The sequence below is a fragment of the Oncorhynchus mykiss genome, chromosome 5, assembly GCF_057628025.1.
Source record: "Oncorhynchus mykiss isolate SJ-2025 chromosome 5, ASM5762802v1, whole genome shotgun sequence".
Lineage (NCBI taxonomy): Eukaryota > Metazoa > Chordata > Actinopteri > Salmoniformes > Salmonidae > Oncorhynchus > Oncorhynchus mykiss.
Genome location: NC_143026.1, coordinates 24666899 through 24689623, shown reverse-complemented (window position 1 = coordinate 24689623; position 22725 = coordinate 24666899). Strand labels below are relative to the sequence as shown.

At 42.1% G+C, this 22725-nt stretch overlaps 1 protein-coding gene and 1 pseudogene across 19 annotated transcripts in view; both read left to right on the top strand.

Moving 5' to 3' along the window:
* Window positions 1–22725, top strand: part of LOC110523477 (microtubule-associated serine/threonine-protein kinase 3) — a 174235-nt gene that overhangs the window by 110574 nt on the left and 40936 nt on the right. For 11 of the 19 annotated variants that reach the window (XM_090234258.1, XM_036977104.2, XM_036977102.2 and 8 more), the window contains one exon: window positions 21839–21927. In XM_090234258.1, the coding sequence (XP_090090384.1) occupies window positions 21839–21927 (89 nt within the window). Of the gene's footprint in view, window positions 1–7796; window positions 8446–21838; window positions 21928–22465; window positions 22663–22725 lie in introns of those variants that run through there. The other 8 variants (XM_090234261.1, XM_090234260.1, XM_090234263.1 and 5 more) reach the window with 5 other exon arrangements.
* Window positions 13490–14896, top strand: LOC149983209 (18S ribosomal RNA; annotated as a pseudogene).

Genomic DNA, 22725 nt, shown 5'->3' with positions numbered 1-22725 from the left:
GGCAGCCCAGTTTATAATAGTCTAATTTAAAAGATGAACAGGCAGTTATTTTATATTGAAGAATGTACTTCAGACCCTTTGACTTTTTCCATATTTTGTTACGTTACAGCCTATTTTAAGATATATTGAATTGTTTTCCCCCCCTCATCAATCTACACACAATACTCCATAATGACAAAGCAGAAACAGGTTTTTAGAAATGTTTGAACGTTTATTTTAAAAAGAAAACGGAACACATTTGCATAAGTATTCAGACATTTTACTCAGTACTTTGTTGAAGCACCTTTGGCAAAGATTACAGCCTCGATTATTTTGGGGTATGACGCTAAAAGCTTGGCACACCTGTATTTGGGGAGTTTCTCCCATTCTTCTAAGCAGATCCTCTCAAGCTCTGTCAGGTTGGATGAGGAGCATCGCTATTTTCAGGTCTCTTTAGAGATGTTCGATTGTGTTCAAGTCCGGGCTCTCGCTGGGCCACTCAAGGGATTTCAAATACATTTTACTGAGTTTTTGCTTCCGTCTGGCCACTCTACCATAAAGGCCTGATTGGTGGAGTGCTGCGGAGATTGTTGTCCTTCTGTGGAAGGTTCTTCCATCTCCACAGAGCAACTCTGGCACTCTGTCAGAGTGACCATGGGGTTCTTGGTCACTTCCCTGACCAAGGCCCTTCTCCCCTGATTGCTCAGTTTGGCCGGGCGGCCAGCTCTAAGAAGAGTCTTGGTGTTTCCAAACTTCTTCCATTTAAGGATGGAGGCCACTGTGTTCTTGGGGACCTTCAAATGCTGAAGAAATTTTTTGGTACCCTTCCCCAGATCTGTTCAATGACACAATCCTGTCTCGGAACTCTACGGACAATTCCTTCAACCCCATTACTTGGTTTTTACTCTGATGTGCACTGTCAACTGTGGGACCTTGTATAGACAGGTGTGCGCCTTTCCAAATCATGTCCAATCAATTGAATTTACCACAGGTGGACTCCAATCAAGTTGCTACTTATGTAAATAAGGTATTTCTGTTTTTAATTGTTATATTAATTAGCAATCACTGTTTTCGCTTTGTAAATATGGGGTATTGTGTGTAGATTGAGGAAATGTTTTCATTTAATCCATTTTAGGATAAGGCTGTAAAGTAACAATGTGGAAAAAGTCAAGGGGTCTGAATACTTTCCATAGGATAGGTGCAGTGAAATGTGGTGTTTTACAGGGTCAGCCATTGTAGTACGGCACCCTTGGAGCGTATTAGGGTAAAGTGCGTTGCTCAAGGGCCCATTGGCACATTTTTAACCTTGTCGGCTTGGGTATTCAAACCAGCAACCTTTCGATTACTGGCCCAAGGCTACCTGCCATCACTACTGTAGGTACTGATATAAAAAATGTGTAGGCTTAGACAATGTGTCAGAATTTGCGAAAAGTCGAGCGTATTAAGTTTTGAGGTAAAGTCAATGCAGACATTGTTGAATTGAAATGTTCTGCTGGCGGGTTCACAACAATTGGCCATTGTTTTTTTATTTTGTTAATTGTCACAGTACTTTGCCAAATACAGCATAAGTTACTGCAAAATATAAAAATATTCTGCCAAATACCAAAAATATTTGATAAAATGTACCATTGCTCTTTCTTTTAAAAACTGCCGTTGCCTAATTCCAATAGTTCCAAATTATACAGCAAATTAAGGGTGTTATTGTCACCATAAAAGGTGAATGGTGTGTGTTTTTCAAGCTAATGATATTTCACTCGCGCACAGTTTTAGTACAGGTCTGATTTTATAACGGGAAACATGGTGTACATATATATGGTGTACGCCAAGTTTATTAATCAATATTTTTATACTTACGTATTTTTAGCAATGATCCACATAAATATTTACATAAATATGTACCTTTTATAAATGAGGCCCCAGATTTTAATTAGTGAAGTGCAAGAGTAACCATTCTAAATTTCGGAAATGATTCTTATTTTGGATAAATAAATGTAACAAACTGTGATGACAAGGCACATGTATGCGTCAGCTTCATGCTCATGTTACTGCTGTAGTGTAAATGTGTTTGTGGTTACTGTTGGTGATGTTTGGAGGGGAATGTTGTCATTTATACCGTTTGTGTAGTGTTTGTCAGGAATATTCTTTAGATAATATGCTATACTTCCTATAAGCCATTGGCAGGGCATGTGTTTACGCCAGACATACTTTCAGTTGTCAATATACAGACAGTATGAAAGACAAAGTCCTTGACAACCAAGCGTTCATCAATGAGTAGCACAACGCCCCCTCACATCACCTCTGACCAACTTGTGCTGCTAACTACACTTACATTTCTGTTGAGAGGAGCAGAAGCCTAGTTCAAGTGAATCAATTTCACAAAGATTGCAGCATTTGTGCAATACAGTATTGTTGTTGTAATATTCCTAGTTGAAACTAGAAAACCTCTTAATTGAGAATAAATAGGAAAGTGAGGATCTCCAAAATCATCACATCATTGATGCTATTTTATTCTATCTGCATTTTGCTTTTCCTATCAAAAATGTTGGCATGTTTGTTTATATGAAATTTGACTCTGTAATTGACCTTTCCTTGAATGGGTATCATAAGTATGCCCTGTGTTTACAGTTTTTAGTGTCACATTGTGAGTAACCAATGGGAAGGTCTTCACTGACAAGTATGGTGAACACCTCAGACATTAGCATGCTTGTTAGATTTCTCAAGTTTGTTTACCCTGTCAGCAGGACATTGTCACTTTGTACATTTATTTTACAGTATTGTCTTGTTTAGATTTTTTTCTACTAGTGGTCATGCTTACCTGTTCAGTAGACATGACGTTGCTTAACTCAGAAATAAAATCTTGCCTGTTTGGTCAGATACTTGCTCTGTCAATGAGAGATTACCCTTTAAGTAACAAAAGACAAATCAGTCGCTACATTAGCTTGCCAATGCTAACCAGTCAATGAGCAAATGATATGACGACTCGCTAGGCTAACCAGCAAGGGCAGGCTGGGTATCCATCAGCTAATCCATTTTAAGTACAAATCCTTTTGAAGTCAAGTGTCTGGTGTGAGTCATCCCCTATGTGTAATATTAGCCATCAGGACAATAATGTTTCACAGTGATTCCAGAGAACAGAGTGAACTTTAATCAGGATTAATGAATTAGGAGAGATTAGTCTACTCGGCTAATTGCTGTGCTGCACAGAATGTATAATTTTCCCTAAAATATTTGCAGCCCATTACTGTAAATCAAGGGCAAGAGAATTAGCACGTCAGGTCACCACCTATAGGTGGTGCTGTTATAAGAGGTCTCACTTAGAGACATGAAACTTTGTATGTGGAGACTTAAATTTGTATGTAGTTGTCTTTCCTAATGCTGAACACATTTGCCTCAAGGACCCATAAGGTCTGTCAGGATAGACTTTCCTCCTTGGAAATGTGGAAATTCTTTGAAAAACCTATTTTATTTGCCCACTTATATCCTTTGTAAATCCACTCCACAAAGTCCTGTCAACTGTCAACATTTCTTAGGTTCAGCAAAGACATTACTGTGTTTGGCATTGATATCTAAAAAAAAAAAATGGAAAACTATTAACAATTTACCTTTTTGACTCTAACGCTAATGCTTAAAATAATTATTAAAATAACGTATTCTCATGGACTAAAAGCCAGATTTATAAAAAAAAAATGATCTTTGGACTCTTAGTCCATGAAGAGTTCGGAAAAAGAACGTTGATGCTTTCAAAGATGCCACACTATACCAGTAGGAGCACATATGTTAAAATATGCTTCAAATTCTTATTCTTCCCGAGTAGCGTAGTGGTCTACGGCAGTGCAAGATGCGTCACTACAGACCTGGGTAAGATCCCGGGCTGTATCACAACCAGCTGTGATTGGGAGTCCCATAGGGCGGTGCACAATCGTCCCAGCGTCATCCAGGTTAGGGGAGGGTTTGGCTGGGGGGGGGGGCTTTACTTGGCTCATCACACTCTAGCGACTCCTTGTGGCGGGCCGGGCGCCTTCAGGCTGACCCTGGTCGTCAGGTGAACGGTGTTTCCTCCTACACATTGGTTCGGCTGGCTTCCAGGTTAAGGTTAAGCGGGCGGGTGTCAAGAAGTGCGGTTTGGCAGGTCATGTTTCGGAGAATGCGTGACTCGACCTTCACCTCCAAAGCCCGTTGGGGAGTTGCAGCGATGAGACAAGATCGAGATTGGGGAGAAAAGGGGGTAAAATACACAAATGTAATCACATGGTACATGTCTTAGCTTCTCTCAAACTATGTTAAGAGACTGGTCAAAAGATGGCTAAGTTATTGACAAATAAAAAATATTTTGTTTACATTTAACCACTGTAAATCCACTCCACAGGGGCCTATTAACGTGCTCTCGTAGACATCCGTAATATTAACCACACTGAATGAATATCTGAATATCTCAAAAACAACTATTAACAACCCAGCTATTAACAACCCAGCTATTAACAACCCAGCTATTAACAACCCAGCTATTAACAACCCAGCTATTAACAACCCTTTCTTCGCATATGTAACGCTAATGTTCAAAATCATCTGCAACCATCTTCTCCTCATGACCATAAGTCAGATTCATTTCAGATGTTGTATTTAGACTCATTAAATCCGTCTTTAATAAACATGGTAATGCTTTCACTGATTGCACATAAAGGAAGAGCCTACATGATAGTGCTTTCTTCAGTCTCTGGTGGCACAGCCTTAGACCACTGCAGATTTTGAGTTTAAGATTTTGTAATTGACGCTGTAATTTCAGGTCAACACCAAGCAGAATTTAGCAACATTCCTATACATTTAGAATTGTGTTAATAAAATTATAATTCAGTTGTGTATATTAGATTGTATAACCAGCAGTTACGAATGCCACCATCAGACACCAGTCAGCATATCTGTCTAAGTGGACCCAAACTGTTACAGACCTATATCCATCCTGCCCTGCCTATCTAAGGTCTTCGAAAGCCAAGTCAACAAACAGGTCACTGACCATCTCGAATCCCACCGTACCTTCTCCGCTGTGCAATCTGGTTTCCGAGCCGGTCACGGGTGCACCTCGGTCACGGGTGCACCTCAGCCACGCTCAAGGTACTAAACGATATCATAACCGCTATCGATAAAAGACAGTACTGTGCAGCCATCTTCATCGACCTTGCCAAGGCTTTCGACTCTGTCAATCACCATATTCTTATCGGCAGACTCAGTAGCCTCGGTTTTTCTGATGACTGCCTTGCCTGGTTCACCAACTACTTTGCTGACAGAGTTCAGTGTGTCAAATCGGAGGGCATGCTGTCCTGTCCTCTGGCAGTCTCTATGGGGGTGCCACAGGGTTCAATTCTCGGGCCGACTCTTTTCTCTGTATATATCAATGATGTTGCTCTTGCTGCGGGCGATTCCCTGATCCACCTCTACGCAGACGACGCCATTCTGTATACTTCCGGCCCGTCCTTGGAAACTGTGCTATCTAACCTCCAAACGAGCTTCAATGCCATACAACACTCCTTCCGTGGCCTCCAACTGCTCTTAAACGCTAGTAAAACCAAATGCATGCTTTTCAACCGTTCGCTGCCTGCACCCGCACGCCCGACTAGCATCACCACCCTGGATGGTTCCGACCTAGAATATGTGGACATCTATAAGTACATAGGTGTCTGGCTAGACTGTAAACTCTCCTTCCAGACTCATATCAAACATCTCCAATCTAAAATCAAATCTAGAGTCGGCTTTCTATTCCGCAACAAAGCCTCCTTCACTCACGCCGCCAAACTTACCCTAGTAAAACTGACTATCCTACCGATCCTCGACTTCGGCGATGTCATCTACAAAATAGCTTCCAACACTCTACTCAGCAAACTGGATGCAGTTTATCACAGTGCCATCCGTTTTGTTACTAAAGCACCTTATACCACCCACCACTGCGACCTGTATGCTCTAGTCGCCTGGCCCTCGCTGCATATTCGTCGCCAGACCCACTGGCTCCAGGTCATCTACAAGTCCATGCTAGGTAAAGCTCTGCCTTATCTCAGTTCACTGGTCACGATGGCAACACCCACCCGTAGCACGCGCTCCAGCAGGTGTATCTCACTGATTATCCCTAAAGCCAACACCTCATTTGGCCGCCTTTCATTCCAGTTCTCTGCTGCCTGTGACTGGAACGAATTGCAAAAATCGCTGAAGTTGGAGACTTATCTCCCTCACCAACTTCAAACATCTGCTATCTGAGCAGCTAACCGATCGCTGCAGCTGTACATAGTCTATCGGTAAATAGCCGACCCAATTTTACCTACCTCATCCCTATACTGTTTATATTTATTTACTTTTCTGCTCTTTTGCACACCGATATCTCTACCTGTACATGACCATCTGATCATTTATCACTCCAGTGTTAATCTGCAAAATTGTAATTATTCGCCTACCTCCTCATGCCTTTTTCACACAATGTATATAGACTCTCTTTTTTTTCTACTGTGTTATTGACTTGCTAATTGTTTACTCCATGTGTAACTCTGTTGTCTGTTCACACTGCTATGCTTTATCTTGGTCAGGTCGCAGTTGCAAATTATAACTTTTTCTCAACTAGCCTACCTGGTTAAATAAAGGTGAAATAAAAAATATATAAAAAAAGTCCATGACAGGCCGCAGAAACATGTATTAACCAATAGAAATCCCTGCGCAATGAATGCGCTTCCAATGAAGTTTGACTTCAAATGTATCTTCGGACTAGTCTGCACAGCTCCATCTAATAACAACTAATGTACCGGTAAAAGTGTTTGCCTTTGAAATCACCCTCACTTATCTGGAGCCCAGAAGCAGAGCTAAACCATAATTAGAGTAGGGATGTGCCTGTCACATGGCTCTACTGGGACACAGAAAGGGGGGCTGAGAGTCCTGCACTGCTACCTGACGTTAGCATCATTGCTTCACAATTTAGGAGCGTGTTATATCACAGGTCCGGACAAGGAACCCTGGGTTTTTACAGACCATGTGACCTTGTTATCAAGTGAGCCTGAGGTTTTACAGACCATGTGACCTTGTTATCAAGTGAGCCTGAGTTTTTAGACCATGTGACCTTGTTATCAAGTGAGCCTGAGTTTTTACAGACCATGTGACCTTGTTATCAAGTGAGCCTGAGTTTTTACAGACCATGTGACCTTGTTATCAAGTGAGCATGAGTTTTTACAGACCATCTGACCTTGTTATCATCAAGGGACCCTGAGTTTTTAGATCATGTGACCTTATCATTCAGGGACTCTGGGTTTTTACAGACAGTGTGACCTTGTTTTTACAGATCATGTGACTTTTTCTTGGCCAGGTCATATGATTGTACGATAGAACCATAGCAAGTCTCCGTGCAATGCAGACAGAAGACCATCTACAGCTAGATAGAGCCAGGATTTCTTCCTGGTCAGGTAACGTGGTTTCAGGAAAGACTCATTGGTTGTACTTTGGCCACTTTTGGAGTACTAAATCAGTGAGTAGTCAATGCATGTGTCCCGTAATTGGTTCCCATCCTTTTTCCTTGACTGGGTGTCAATGAGTGTTAGTGTTTCCCCTCAGGGAGAGGTATCTCACCAGGCTCCTCAGGTGGAGGCACACTGTGTAACAGGAACCTGACTGAGATCACTGTTGACGCCATGCTATCTCCTGTTGATCGTATGGCTGCATGCCTCTCCTCTTACCCAGCTGCCTGCCCAGCCCCCTTTTAACACACACATGCAGGCTGATCTCAGCCAAATTCAACAGCCAACTGTCAAGAGTGTGTGCTTAAGACCGGCCAGCCCATGGGACGTTCTGGAGGGGTGCCAGATTGTGAAAGCTGTGAATGCACCGCAATGTCTGCTGATGATGCAGCGCCACACTAACCCCTCCCCCTGCCTGGGACGCGGAGTGGTAGATGCCGCCTGTTACATGATATGGAGCATGTTGAGCTGGTAGAGAGGGAGCAGGTTGAGTGAGTGTATGGGATACAGATATACACAGACAGGAAAAGCAAAAGTATGCTGTTATAAGGTGTCCCTGTCGTAGAGGCTTATAACCACCTGATGTTAAAGTGTTGGCAATCCCTGGAGTACTTTTTCTTTTTGGGTTTTGGGACAGCAGTTAAAGGACGCTGCAGTGTCTGCTCTGCCAGTGTGTGTGTATGCCGCAGCTGGCTGCAGATGTGCCCGTACAGCAGAGTAAGTTTGCAGCCTTGGAGGAGGAGGGTGTCTGTTTGAGTAGGGGTGCTTGTCGCTGGGACTGTTGTAGGGGATGGGTCGCCCCCCACCCCCATGTCACTGACACCCGGCGCTTCTCTTCGCCGTGTCTTCTGAGACCCCACGTCCCGCTTCCTGGAGGAGGCTGGCATGACTTTGGCACAATGTCGGACTCCAGTCTGTGGACGGTGCTCTCCAACTTTACCATGCCACACTTTCTCAGCGGGGCCATGCTCAGACGATCCAAAAGGTAACCTTGATGACAAACCGTATGTTTTATTCAGTGAGTGTATGTTTGGTTCTTCTGTCATATGTAGGCTACTTGGGACTCAGCAGACAGAGTGTTTTGAAGAATTCAGAGTTTGGTAGAGAACCAAGCCTATTCTTTCTTCTACCTTTTGAATTGGACAGACCATGGAAGGACTGTGGACCAGGGAAGGCGAATGTGTTGTTGCCTTGTTGGGGTCATCTTGAGATGTTTTGTGATGACGTTAACGCAGCACCGTAAGTTGGGTGTTGCTGCTTCCCTATTGTGTATGATTGAGCCTTGTGGTGCTGTAACGCTGGGGGAATGTTTGATTCCTATCAAGGCAGTATCTTGTGGGCCATGCACTCTATAGAGGATGTTTACCGACACAGTATGATTACCACGTACCCTTAAATTGGAATAAAGGAGTGTCTCTTAGGAATATTATTTGAGATTATCACAGATTCCTATGAATCTGTCTCTATCTGGTACCTCATTAGAAAATAAGCCAAATATATAATTGTTTTTTCAGACTCTTCCCATGAATACTGTAGGTGTGTCTTTAAGATTGTCTTTGGAGTTTAAGTTTCATACAATCACCTTTCATAGTACTGTGACAGTATATCACTGTAGCACTGCATCGTCCAGAGGACGAGTTATATAGCGCTCTTCCTCACATCCCAGTTCTTTGTGTAAACTAGTGCATTTGGTCCAGTCCCTCTGAAACTCATAATATTTATAATCCACGGCATGACCTATTTTATATTAAAGAACAGCTTAATATGAAATGGATGTCCTCGCTGCTCTGTATTTTCAGGACATGCTGTACTATGCCATGTAATCTATTCCTTTCATCTGCAAATCACCAGGGGTCTTTTTCTGTATAAGAACATTGATTGGGAGTAACTGAAACAAATTAAGAGAGGCTGTAGTTGATTGTAGCCTAAATGGGCAGGGTCAAAGCTCACCAATAGCTGGTTAGTGTTTTGAGTGAATAAGCATGTATATATCAGCGATAACTGATTTGATTATGTGGAGAACAGATGGGCTGTTGTCCCATGTGAGCAGTGGTGGAAAAATTACCCCATTTTCTTGAGTCAGAGTAAAGACACCTTAATAGAGAATGACTCAAGTAAAAGTCACCCAGTAAAATACTACGTGAGTCAAAGTCTAAAAATATTTATTTTAAGATTCATATTTCCTATGTGTGCCATATTTCTCATGCCATTTGTCAGATATTTGGTTTTAAATATACTTACAGTAAGTATTTTGGGCTCCCAAGTGGGGCAGCAGTCTAAAGCACTACATCTCAGTGCAAGAGGTGTCACTACAGTCCCTGGCTCGAATCCAGGCTGAATCACATCCGGCTGTGATTTGGAGTCCCATAGGGCGGCGCACAATTGGCTTAGCATTGTCTCTGTTTTGTTATATTTCTATCTGTGATGCCACTTGAACCATTCAGCCATCTGAAGAAGTGCCTGATGTTTGGTATTTGTGTTGTGACATTATCCATTCTTTCTAATACAACAATATGATGACCATTTTTGAAGTAGAATCTTTCAGGCTAAAAGGACATGTAATATGGGAATATATTTGTTACGTATTACGTTTTAACAATTTCAACAGAATACTTTCTGTGAAAGCAGTAATCCCCAATGACCAAAATATGACTCATTGTGCATTAGTGTCAGATACTTTAGCTGGGGAGGAAGAGCACATAATCTCTACCCCCCCCCCTTCTTTTTCCTGTCTGTTTCTTTCTTGCTCTTTCTGTGTGCCTGTCTGTTGGATATTGGGGTGACGTCAGCTCACCTGACATCTCTTGACAAGGAAGGAAAGCTCAAAGATGTAAAAAAAAACAAGAGGAATCATGACTTCTTGTTGCTGTCATGGGTCAAGATAAGAGATACTTTTGATTTGCTCAGATTGGAAAGCAGTGTTGTAAATTATTGGCTATTTGAATGCCTTGCTGAACTAGAAGCTAGTAAACAAGCCATAATCGAAGACATTTTTACTTGATTTACAACATGAAAAGTATTGTACTGTAATGTTTCATTCGCCAGGAAATTAATGTGATAGAATGCACGAACAGCAGAGATTTTATATTTCCACACAATTTGTCTCAACAGAGTTTCCTTTGTTGCCTCGATCAAACAAGACCGAACCTTTATTTTAACTAGGCAAGTCGGTTAAGAACAAATTATTGTTTACACTGACGGCCTACCAAAAGGCCTCCTGTGGGGACGGGGGCTGGGATTAAAAATAAAACAAATAAAATACAAATATAGGACAGAACACACATCACGACAAGAGACAACACTACATAAAGAGAGACCTAAAGATGACAAGATAGCAAGGCAGCAACACATGACCACAACATGGTAGCGACACAACATGGCAGCAGCACAACATGGTACAAACATTATTGGGCACAGACAACCACACAAAGGGCAAGAACATTAACCTGGCTTGAATCCATTTACCTTTTTTACACAACAGACGGTGGTTTGTTTGATAAAAACGCTCTATTCCATTGCCAGAGAGACTGATTGCTTGCTAGCTATGTGCTGATTTCACATGGTGCACAATAATGGCTGTGAATGAGGCGGAGAGGTTTTGCATATCACTGAGACTGGCAAACCTTGCTAGGCACAGCACACAAGCAGGACTGGCCTACTTTCTCTGTATCGTCTTTGCCCTGGGCTCCTTGATTCCCAGTATAAAGCATCATTAGACAATCACGTTTTGCTTTCTCCACCCCCTCTTAATCTGTCATGAGTTGTATACTGTACCACAGGATAAATAACACTGATGAAGGCTGTCCTGCTAAAATGTGTTGTGTTTTAGAGAAGGGCTTTTCTGTCAATGTCTGTTTGTACACCGAGAGTGACACTCTCTCATACAGCCTAACCTGTACTGTGTTGGCAGTTTACACTGAACAAACTAGCTAACTAATGTTGTTGTTGCCTGGCCCTGTAAGTATAAGGCAACGGGGAAGTGATTTTGCCCTCTACCTCTCCAGTTAAACGGCCTGTTGTGATGGCTTTTTGGGTGTAACATGTCTCTATGAGAATGGGGACATGGTGAGGGAGTAGATTTGAGCAGTAGTGTAATGACAATACTACGTTTGTATTACTATTCTTGTGTGGACCGACCCTTGACATTAGATCTGTCTGTTTGGAAAGGAAGGGAAAGGGGGATACCTAGTCAGTTGTACAACTGAATGCATTCAACTGAAAAGTGTCTTTCGCATTTAACCTAACCCCTCTGAATCAGAGCGGTGCGTGGGGCTGCCTTAATCGACATCCACATCTTCGGCGCCCGGGGAACAGTGGGTTAACTGCCACATTTTTACCTTGTCAGCTCGGGGATTCGATCCAGCAACCTTTCGGTTACAGGCCCAGCACTCTAACCACTAGGCTACCTTTGTGTGTGCGTGTACCTGTCTAGAGAAGGGCCGTTGAGTGAGGAAGTGAGTGCGACTCATTGTGTCCACTGGGCAGAAGTGTGGTTCTCTCCTGGTCTAATCCTGCACTGACGGGGCATAAATAGCCTGGGTTAAACTCTCCTGGTCTAATCCTACACTGACGGGGCATAAATAGCCTGGGTTAAACTCTCCTTGTCTAATCCTACACTGACGGGGCATAAATAGCCTGGGTTAAACTCTCCTGGTCTAATCCTGCACTGACGGGGCATAAATAGCCTGGGTTAAACTCTCCTGGTCTAATCCTGCACTGACGGGGCATAAATAGCCTGGGTTAAACTCTCCTGGTCTAATCCTGCACTGACGGGGCATAAATAGCCTGGGTTAAACTCTCCTGGTCTAATCCTGCACTGACGGGGCATAAATAGCCTGGGTTAAACTCTCCTGGTCTAATCCTGCACTGACGGGGCATAAATAGCCTGGGTTAAACTCTCCTGGTCTAATCCTGCACTGACGGGGCATAAATAGCCTGGGTTAAACCTTATCCTCTTGGACTCACCACCTGCATAGTGGATATTATTCAGCTGGCGATCATGATGAATGTTTCGGCTCCCCTGATTGACGTTTCACAATGTCCCTGTCCACCAGCTTGAACATCTGTTATCTGAAGCAGTTTATAGTCGTTTGGCAGACAGGTAGGTGCCCCCAGAGCAAACATGATTTACCTCCTGACGGACCAGGAGTTTCCATTGCTTACACAAGTGGAGAGAATACCTTTGAGTTTGAGATAGGGGTAACACCAACTAGAAATACAGTGCACTTTGAAAGTATTCAGACTGCTTCACTTTTTCCAAATTGTGTAATGTTACAGCCTTATTCTGAATTGATTACATTTATTGATATTTATTTTTTTATTTTCAAACCAGTTTTTGCTTTGTCATTGAGATATTCTGTGTAGTTTGAGGGACATTTTTCTTTTACAGCAACTTTAGAATAAGGCTATAACGTAACAATGTGTAAAGTGGTCTGAATACTTTCAGAATGTACTGTGCGTGGCATCATACTGTATATTCATCTTAAACCCCTCCATAGTTAATGTATCTACCTAATGCTCTTCCACCGAAGTATGAACAAGTATATTGTGTTATGTGGTTATAATGCATTGTAAGACTTAAATAAAATAAATATGCTAATAAATATGCTAACTTAATGGCAACTGTTTGACTAGCTCAAATCATAGTTTGTGAGGAATCCCTTTTTTCATAATTCCTATTCATTTCACATTTGAAGATATCTGTACAAGACGGCCCCTTTTTCCTTATTGTCATGATTAACCCTAATAGATGATTTGGCTTGTTTGTTAGAAGACATCCTCTGTCCGCCATGACTGTCACACTGTTCGCACTGTGCAAGCAATCCCATTATTGTTCCGTGTCACTGAAATCCAATTGTCTTCTGGTATAATATGACAAAAAAGCATACTATGCAGGCCTCTGTCCAAGCAAACAGCCATCTCCTATGGATGATGTCATTTTGGAAAACAGTTCAGTGAGTTCTCTAAGCTGACAACTAAATGTAGGATTCTGCTGATTAATAACATATGGCTATTGATTCACTAAAATGCATATTCCACCAAAAGCATCCCTTTTGATAAGTTGTGAAGACGTGGATGTCGATGAAGGCAGCCCCTCTATGATACAGAGGGGTTGGGTTAAATGTGGAAGACACATTTCAGTTGAAGGCATTGTTGTACAACTGACTAGGTATCCCCCTTTCCCTTGAAAGGAGAGACAATGATCCCTCTCATTTGCAAAGAGATGGGATATGATAATATTCATAAATGGGGAATCAGGGTTCGATTCCGGAGAGGAAGCCTGAGAAAAAGCTTCCACATCCTAGGAGGGCAGCAGGCACGCATATTACCCACTCCTGACTCAGGGAGGTAGTGATGAAAAATAACAATACAGGACTCTTTAGAGGCCCTGTAATTGAAATAAGTACGCTTGAAATCCTTTAATGAGGATCCATTGGTGGGCAAATTTGATGCCAGCTGCTGCGGTAATTCCATGTTCAATAATGTATCTTAAAGTTGCTGCAGTTAAAAAGCTAGTAGTTGGATCTCGGGTATAAGCTGACGGTCTGCCGCGAGTTGAGCTACGGCCTTTCTCAGCACCTATACACTTAACTGAGTCCCTTGGGGTCTTAAAGTGTTCAAAGCAGACCTTCACCTGAATACCACAGCTAGGAATAATGGAGAAAGACTGGTTCTATTTTGTTATTGTTTTCTTCTGAACTGGGCCAGTGGTTGAGGGACTGCCGGGGGTATCATTTTGTGCCGCTTGAGGTGAAATTCTTGGACTGGCGCAAGAATGTTTTCATTAATCAAGAATGAAAGTCAGCGGTTTAAAGACTTTCAGATACCGTTGTAGTTCCCACCATAAGCAATGCCAACTAGCGATCCGGCGGCTTTATTCCCATGACCCGCCGGGCAGTGTCCGAGAAACCAGATTCTGGGGAGTATTGTTGCAATGCTGAAACTTACAGGAATTAAAGGAAGGGCACCAGTGGAGCCTCAGCATTAATTTGACTCAGGAAACCTCGCCCGGACATGAAAAGATTTGACAGCTCTTTCTCGATTCTGTGGGTGATGGTGTTTTTTGTTAATTCCTATAACGGACATGACAATTTAATCACCTTTAAACTAGTTATGCGGCCAGAGCGGTCGGCGTCCAACTTCTTTGCGGGACAAGTAGCGTTCAGCCACACGAGATTGAGCAATAACAGGTCTGTGATGCCTGGGGCTGCACGTGCGCCACACTGAGCCTTCGCCGAGAGGCGTGGGTAATCCGCTAAATCCTACTTGTGATAGGGTTTGGGTATTGCAATTATTTCCCATGAGCGAGGAATTCCCAGTAAGTGTGTATTATAAACACGTTAAGTCCCTGCCCTTTGTACACACCACCCTTCGCTACTACCGATTGGATGGTTCAGTCCTTGGATTGGTTTCCGTAGGTGAACCTGTGGAAAGATGATTAACGGGTTGCCAGCTGTGCTCCAAAACAAAATTATGCTGTGGGCTAGGTAGTTATAGGGTGCTCATGCCCCCTGCCTTTCTCTTGGTGCGGGATTCTGTGCCAGGAAGGGGCTTCGGCTCTCGCCCAAGCTCGGTTCCCTGCATCTCCCCATGTCGCCTGTGTTATGCCTGACCGGCTCTCCCCCTTTCTGCACGGCCTGTGGGTAGGTGCGTCGGCCATATCTGAGGGGGATTGGGTGCCGCCTCGGTCTCCCATAGCCTACAGAATATTCACATACTGTATTTAGGCAAGTTGGAGTTGGCCAACTCACATTATATAGTTAGTGCCTTTGTAACAGTGTTTTGCGACGTCAATAAAAAACACACAACATAGAAAGTTTATTTTATTTATTATTAGTAACTAATCATTATTTAAACTTCAAGACATGCCACCAGGGGTCTCTTCACAGTCCCGAAGTCCAAAACAGAGTCGGGGAAATGTACTAAATGACTACATGAAACTCTCTTCCACATCGGGTAACTTCAAGCTAGTAGGATAATCTTATTTTTTTTTAAACACATAAAACACCTCACGTTACAACACGGGCTGTGAAGAGACACACTGTAATATTGTACATTTTATATTGTAAATGGGTATATTGCAATGTGTTGCTTTGTTCCTGTTTGGACCCTAGGAAGAATATCGGCTGCCTTGGCAACAGCTAATGGCAATCCTAATAAAATACTAAATACTAGTAATCTACTGTACTCTGAGTGTTCTTTGAAAATAACAAGGTTTTCCAGTTCCTACGTTTCTGTTCTTATAAAACCTGTACTTTGGAGCCATGACAACCATGATCCTGAGATTCTGAGCTTTTTTCCTTTTTCTTCAATTTCTCTGAGATTTGAGGCTGAATAGAATCTGTTCAGAGTTAGATTAGTCATTACACTGTCATCTAGCAGCACTAAGGCTTCATCCCATCTCTGCAGAGACATATTCTTTGGCTGCCTTCCAAATCTTCTACTACTAGCCACTTGCTGTAGGCACTTCTATAGATCTCAAATTGTTGGATCGGATTATTCACCTAGTCTATATCGGAGGGTAAGATGGAGATATTGCTTCTACCAATCTTTTCAGATCTACAGTTGAAGTCGGACGTTTACATACACTTAGGTTGTAGTCATTAAAACTCGTTTTTCAACAACTCCACAAATTTCTTGCTAACGAACTATAGTTTTGGCAAGTCAGTTAGGACATCTACTTTGCATGACACAAATCATTTTTCAGACAATTGTTTACAGACAGATTATTTCACTTATATTTCACTGTCACAATTCCAGTGGGTCAGAAGTTTACATACACTAAGTTGACTGTGCCTTTAAACAGCTTCCAGTAAATGATGTCATGGCTTTAGAAGCTTCTGATAGGCTAATTGACATCATTTGAGTCAATTGGAGGTGTACCTGTGGATGTATTTCAAGGCCTACCTTCAAACTCAGTGCCTCATTGCTTGACATCATGGGAAAATCAAAAGAAATCAGCCACGACCAAAAAAAAAATACTGTAGACCTCCACCAAGTCTGGTTCATCCTTGTTAGCAATTTCCAAACGGCTGAAGGTACCACATTCATCTGTGCAAACAATAGTATGCATGTATAAACACCTTGGGACCACGCAGCCGTCATACCAATCAGGAAGGAGACTGGTTCTGTATCCTAGAGATGAACGTACTTTGGTGCTAAAAGTTCAAAATCAATCCCAGAACAACAGCAAGGGACCTTGTGAAGATGCTGGAAGAAACAGGTTCAAAAGTATCTATATCTACAGTAAAACAAGTCCTATATCAACATAACCTGAAAGGCCGCTCAGCAAGGAAGAAACCACTGCTTCAAAACCTCCATAAAAAAGCCAGACTACAGTTTTCAACTACACGTTGGGACAAAGAGCATACTTTTTGGAGAAATATCCTTTGGTCTGATGAAACAAAAATAGAGCTGTTTGACCATAATGACAATCGTTATGTTTAGAGGAGAAAGGGGAGGCTTGCATGCCGAACAACACCATCCCAACTGTGAATGCACGAGGGTGGTAGCATGTGGTGGGGGTGCTTTGCTGCAGGAGGGACTGGTGCACTTCACAAAATAGATGGCATCATCAAGTAGGAAAATTATGTGGATATATTGAAGCAACATCTCAAGACATCAGTCAGGAAGTTAAAGCTTGGTCGCAAATGGGTCTTCCAAATGGACAATGACCCCAAGCATACTTCCAAAGTGGTGGCAAAATGGCTTAAGAACAACAAAGTCAAGGTATTGGAGTGGCCATCACAAAGCCCTGACCTTAAACCTATAGAACATTTGTGAGCAGAACTGAAAAAGTGTGTGCGAGCAAGGAGTTCTACAAACCTGACCCTGTTACACCAGCTCTGTCAGGAGTAATGGGCCAAAATTCACCCAACTTATTGTGGGAAGCTTGTGGAAGGCTATCCAGAACGTGTGACCCAAGTTAAACAATTTAAAGGCAATGCTACCAAATACTAATTGAGTGTATGTAAACTTCTGACCCACTGGGAATGTGATGAAAGAAATAAAAGCTGAAATAAATAATTATCTACTATTATTCTGACATTTCACATTCTTAAAATGAAGTGGTGATCCTAACTGACCTAAAACAGGGAATTTCTACTAGGATTAAATGTCAGGAATTGTGAAAAACTGAGTTTAAATATACTTAGTTAAGGTGTATGTAAACTTCCGACTTCAACTGTATGTAAAGTTTTAGGGGCTAAGGGCCAATTTGGAACTCCATAATACAGTGCCTTGCGAAAGTATTCGGCCCCCTTGAACTTTGCGACCTTTTGCCACATTTCAGGCTTCAAACATAAAGATATAAAACTGTATTTTTTTGTGAAGTATCAACAACAAGTGGGACACAATCATGAAGTGGAACGACATTTATTGGATATTTCAAACTTTTTTAACAAATCAAAAACGGAAAAATTGGGCGTGCAAAATTATTCAGCCCCCTTAAGTTAATACTTTGTAGCGCCACCTTTTGCTGCGATTACAGCTGTAAGTCGCTTGGGGTATGTCTCTATCAGTTTTGCACATCGAGAGACTGAATTTTTTTTCCCATTCCTCCTTGCAAAACAGCTCGAGCTCAGTGAGGTTGGATGGAGAGCATTTGTGAACAGCAGTTTTCAGTTCTTTCCACAGATTCTCGATTGGATTCAGGTCTGGACTTTGACTTGGCCATTCTAACACCTGGATATGTTTATTTTTGAACCATTCCATTGTAGATTTTGCTTTATGTTTTGGATCATTGTCTTGTTGGAAGACAAATCTCCGTCCCAGTCTCAGGTCTTTTGCAGACTCCATCAGGTTTTCTTCCAGAATGGTCCTGTATTTGGCTCCATCCATCTTCCCATAAATTTTAACCATCTTCCCTGTCCCTGCTGAAGAAAACCAGGCCCAAACCATGATGCTGCCACCACCATGTTTGACAGTGGGGATGGTGTGTTCAGGGTGATGAGCTGTGTTGCTTTTACGCCAAACATAACGTTTTGCATTGTTGCCAAAAAGTTCAATTTTGGTTTCATCTGACCAGAGCACCTTCTTCCACATGTTTGGTGTGTCTCCCAGGTGGCTTGTGGCAAACTTTAAACAACACTTTTTATGGATATCTTTAAAAAATGGCTTTCTTCTTGCCACTCTTCCATAAAGGCCAGATTTGTGCAATATACAACTGATTGTTGTCCTATGGACAGAGTCTCCCACCTCAGCTGTAGATCTCTGCAGTTCATCCAGAGTGATCATGGGCCTCTTGGCTGCATCTCTGATCAGTCTTCTCCTTGTATGAGCTGAAAGTTTAGAGGGATGGCCAGGTCTTGGTAGATTTGCAGTGGTCTGATACTCCTTCAATTTCAATATTATCGCTTGCACAGTGCTCCTTGGGATGTTTAAAGCTTGGGAAATCTTTTTGTATCCAAATCCGGCTTTAAACTTCTTCACAACAGTATCTTGGACCTGCCTGGTGTGTTCCTTGTTCTTCATGATGCTCTCTGCGCTTTTAACGGACCTCTGAGACTATCACAGTGCAGGTGCATTTATACGGAGACTTGATTACACACAGGTGGATTGTATTTATCATCATTAGTCATTTAGGTCAACATTGGATCATTCCGAGATCCTCACTGAACTTCTGGAGAGAGTTTGCTGCACTGAAAGTAAAGGGGCTGAATAATTTTGCACGCCCAATTTTTCAGTTTTTCATTTGTTAAAAAAGTTTGAAATATCCAATAAATGTCGTTCCACTTCATGATTGTGTCCCACTTGTTGTTGATTCTTCACAAAAAAATACAGTTTTATATCTTTATGTTTGAAGCCTGAAATGTGGCAGAAGGTCGCAAAGTTCAAGGGGGCCGAATACTTTCGCAAGGCACTGTATACTGAACAAAATATTAACTCAACATGTAAAGTGTTGGTCCCATTGTTCATGAGCTGAAATAACATTTCCCAGACATTTTCCATACGCACAAAAAGTTTATCTCAAATGTTGTGCACAAATTTGTTTACATCCCTGTTAGTGAGTGCGATGCACAGTCATGTGAAATCTATAGATTAGGACCTAATGAATTCATTTTAATTGACTGATTTCCTTATGAACTCTAACTCAGTAAAATCTTTGAAGTTGTTGCGTTTTTTGGTTGTATATGTTCAGTTTATGTTCTCTGAAGATTGAAACATTGTATATTCCCAAATGCATTTTCTCCTGAGATTGAGTCATGGTGCAATTGTTCCTTCAAACCTTTTCCTGTGTAAATGACTGAACTCTCCTGTTGTGATTCAAAATATCCCACCCTTATGAGTCACAATAAAAACATGAATTAATTACTAATGTGAGTAATATCAAAGTCATCAGATGTTGCGATTACAAAATACACAATAGGCATCCCAATTGTTCTACTCGGTAGCAGTAGGCTAAAGTGCTTTGTCAGAATGGATTGAGGCTAGTGTTACGTCTTCACGAGCTAAGCCCGGCTAAATAAGAGGATCTGCTTTGTCAGCACTTAGCGTGACATTAGATAGCTACTGTACCCGGCACCGGTCTGTCCTTCATTTCCTCCTGAGGCTGTCACCCAAGCAAGATGCTCTTTAAGGGACACTTTTTATGGATATGATTTAATAATATATATATTTTTCACTTCTCTTATTGATCGCTGTAAAGGGATTTTAATGTTTTCCAAACTGCTATAGAAGTCCAATGTTTTATTAGTACCACTGTTACACCTGGACTGAGGAGTTGGAAGCGTCCATGTGTTTTAATGGAGAATATGAACATTGTTGGAACTGAGGAGAGCATAGTTTGAATACCTAGAGTGAATGGGATGCAGGATTCTGGCAACCATAAGTGGTACAGATTGTGGAAACGTTGCAGAGGACGGTACGCCAGGCCAAAGAAAATGTACTAACAGTTGTTTATGAAATATTTGTAGGCCTATATTTACTGTCATGCTATTGAAGAGCAATTTTTTTTTTTTTTTTGTCGCCTGACGACTCAGACTTTTTCAGCTGCTCTATCGTAGGCTACATACTTCAGTCTGAGACAGCCAGTAGTTTTTTTGTGGTGATGTTAAAATGAGGGGTGTTGTACAAAACAAAGTCTTGAGCGATTGGATCATCTCTAACCAATCAGAGTATATCCAAGCCAATGACGAATTTTCAAAATGCTGCTTTAACGACATGTATTCTGGCTCTGGCCAAACCTGTCGGTTTCTGGGACTGATCAGACAGATCATTCCATTCCCGAAAATTGTTGGGGTGGTACTCAGATCCAGACTCCTTGAGGAGAAGAAACTATCATTGTCCGTGGGCATGGCGTAGCGTAGCGTTTGGCCGGAGCAAGGAGTTTGGGTAGCCAGGCAACGATTTTTGCTGTTCAATGTTTATTTGGTGAGCAATGTGCATATTAGTCAAAGTCCAGTTTGATTTGTCTAGTGATTCAGGGAGTGGCTACAATAGTTTTCATTGACAACTCACTGCTTCCTTTTTTCATTGAGTAAGCAGAACAATCCATCTTTTAAAACTATTGTTAACTAGACCAATTACACTTTTTTGTCTTCACTGAATATGCAAATTGTGTTTCTCAAATAGAAACAGCACTTACCTCTTTCTACATGAGTCCCTGTTAACTGAATTTGCTCACTACCACCAGTGCAGTATTTTTAGCTTCCTCCGGGTGTAGAATCAGGTCTTGAGTGCTGTGTTTAATAATCCACAGAAAAGGCCCATCCTCGGGCTAATCAGAGGTGCTAATGAGGACTATTATCATTAATCAGTTACAGTACTCATGTTGCTGAGACGCCCTGGTCGTTGAGTGCTGGGGGATTTATATGATGTTTAATGGATCCTGCTGGTTGGGGCCTGCTTGGGCAGGATTGGCCTATAGGAGATATCTGGTGGGTCACATTGGCTTTATAGGAGAGATCTGGTGGAAGATATAGAAGATCTGGTGGTACCTTTTGGGGCAGATTGGCCTATAGAATAGATCAGGGCCTCTAGAATCGAATTATGTGGAATTGCAAAGCTCCAGGTAGAAGTTCCTACGGGTGTAGGGTCACCTTATTCTGCTCCAGTACTAGCCTTCCCCTGGGGAAGAATGGCATCTAGGGCAACTTCATGGTACTCCAAGTGCTAACCTATATGAATGCAAGAATGTGGAAAAAAAGGTTGAAACGAGTTTCCATGTCTTTGCACTGGAAGTAATTTTTGTGGATGTGAGTGATGTATAAGTGAACTATGTGCAGTGGAATGTGTAGTGCATGTTAAGTAGCTATGATTACATCTGGCATGTTTACTTAGATAATAAAGCACTGTGAGTGACTGGCTGTCTGACTGGCTGGCTTTGTCTCGCTCTCCCTGTTTAGCTGTCTAACCTCTTACTGTCTGTGTTTTCATAGCTGCAGGACGAGCAACAGAAAAAGCCTAATAGGAAGTAGTCAGTCTTCAGTGCTTCCGCGACCTCACTCGCCCCTCTCATCACATACAGGTAAGTTGTGTGTGTGTGTGTGTGTGCCCACCACATTTGTACAGGTATCTGTTTTGATGTGTGTGAAGTGCCCCAATGAGTGACAGACATAATTAATGTTGTTGTGCTTGCTCTCATGCGAAGTGGCTTTGGTTGGCCAGTGTTCTATCCCTGAATGAAGGCCATTGTCTGTGGGTAAATGAAGAAGAGGTCTGGAAAAACCATGTCTGAAGTGCAGTCTCTTTGTGGTTCATTAACCACCCACAAGATCATCCTCAGTCTCTCTGTAAACCTTTACCACAACAACACACAAGTGTCTCAAATGTTAGCAACCTGTCTTCAACAGCAAAAATACTTTTTCATTGTCAACGTTTAGTGCTACTGCCTTTCTAAAGACTAGTCTCTGATGCCACGGTTTAAAAGGGTGAGTGTGCTGTGCTATCGGAGCAAGGACATTGGAGCCAGCTGTGATTGTGATTGTAATGGATCCTGAAGTGGCGGGCCTCAGGAAGGAAATGCACAGGAGCGCAAAGAGGGGAGGGTGGACTTCATTTATTCCAGCTTGGGCGTTTTATTTCCTGACAGGCCAATCACTGATAATGGCCCTCCATTTGCGCAGTCAGACTTTCTAACCTTGCTAGAGAACTCGGTCCTTAAATATGAACTATGTAAGAAATAGTGACGGTAATAACAATGTTGAACTTTGGGAGAACTTCACTGGCTGGCACAGACGTATTGCAGGTGCATGTACATTCGGTAAGAGCATTGTTTCCAGTTCTCATGTTAGGAGTACAGTAGGTTTTAGTTACTGTACATTGT